Below are 768 nucleotides of genomic sequence, written 5' to 3'. Positions count from 1 at the left end.
AGCTTTTTGTCTTTTGTTGCATGTAAAACCGTCCAATCAGAGACAGCCCCTGACAAATATACTGCTGTGATGCTGAGATATCGTCATACAGGTGTGAGGAGCGATAATGGTGTCATTTCTTGGTCCAAGTGTTGTGAGGTGGGATAATGGTGTCAGTTTGCTCTTTGTCTCCCCCTAGGTTTATGTGAACAATGTTTGGGTGACCAGTATTGGTGAGGGAGGAAGTTTTGGGGAGCTGGCCCTCATCTACGGGACCCCACGTGCAGCAACAGTCCGGGCAAAGTCCAACGTCAAGCTGTGGGGCATCGACCGAGACAGCTACAGGAGGATACTGATGGTGAGCTGTCCAGCACTGAAGACCTTTGGTCCGCGGAGATTGAATGACTTGGTTAAATATACTGATGTGTTTTCCTCGTAGGGGAGCACTTTGAGAAAGCGCAAGATGTACGAGGAGTTCCTCAGCAAGGTTTCCATTTTAGGTGAGAACTCAGCTCCGCTGTATTTCTGTTTTAATTAAATGGATAGACGCATTGATCCGTATGTTGTTTCTGGGCAGAGTCTCTGGACAAGTGGGAGCGTCTGACCGTGGCTGACGCCCTGGAGACGGTGCTGTTTAAGGACGGACAGAAAATCGTGGTTCAGGGAGAACCTGGTGACGAGTTCTTCATTATCCTGGAGGTACTGAACTCAGTTTTCTTCAAACACTTTTTTTTCTTATTATGGTATTGACCCAGAGTCAGCTGCAGTCGCTATTTTTCAGATCCAAAC

At 47.5% G+C, this 768-nt stretch overlaps 1 protein-coding gene across 1 annotated transcript; it reads left to right on the top strand.

Moving 5' to 3' along the window:
- Positions 1–149: 149 nt before the first annotated feature.
- Positions 150–756, top strand: LOC103399423 (cAMP-dependent protein kinase type I-alpha regulatory subunit-like). Its single transcript, XM_008338113.3, has 3 exons — positions 150–337; positions 419–479; positions 557–756. Exons 1-3 carry the CDS (start codon positions 335–337, stop codon positions 727–729), a joined length of 237 nt encoding a protein of 78 aa, XP_008336335.1. The 5' UTR covers positions 150–334; the 3' UTR covers positions 730–756.
- Positions 757–768: the final 12 nt, after the last annotated feature.

This window comes from Cynoglossus semilaevis, unplaced genomic scaffold, assembly GCF_000523025.1.
Source record: "Cynoglossus semilaevis isolate Cse_v1.0 unplaced genomic scaffold, Cse_v1.0 scaffold3725, whole genome shotgun sequence".
Lineage (NCBI taxonomy): Eukaryota > Metazoa > Chordata > Actinopteri > Pleuronectiformes > Cynoglossidae > Cynoglossus > Cynoglossus semilaevis.
Note: the sequence above shows the minus strand (reverse complement) of the source record. Positions and strands in the feature narration are given on the sequence as shown.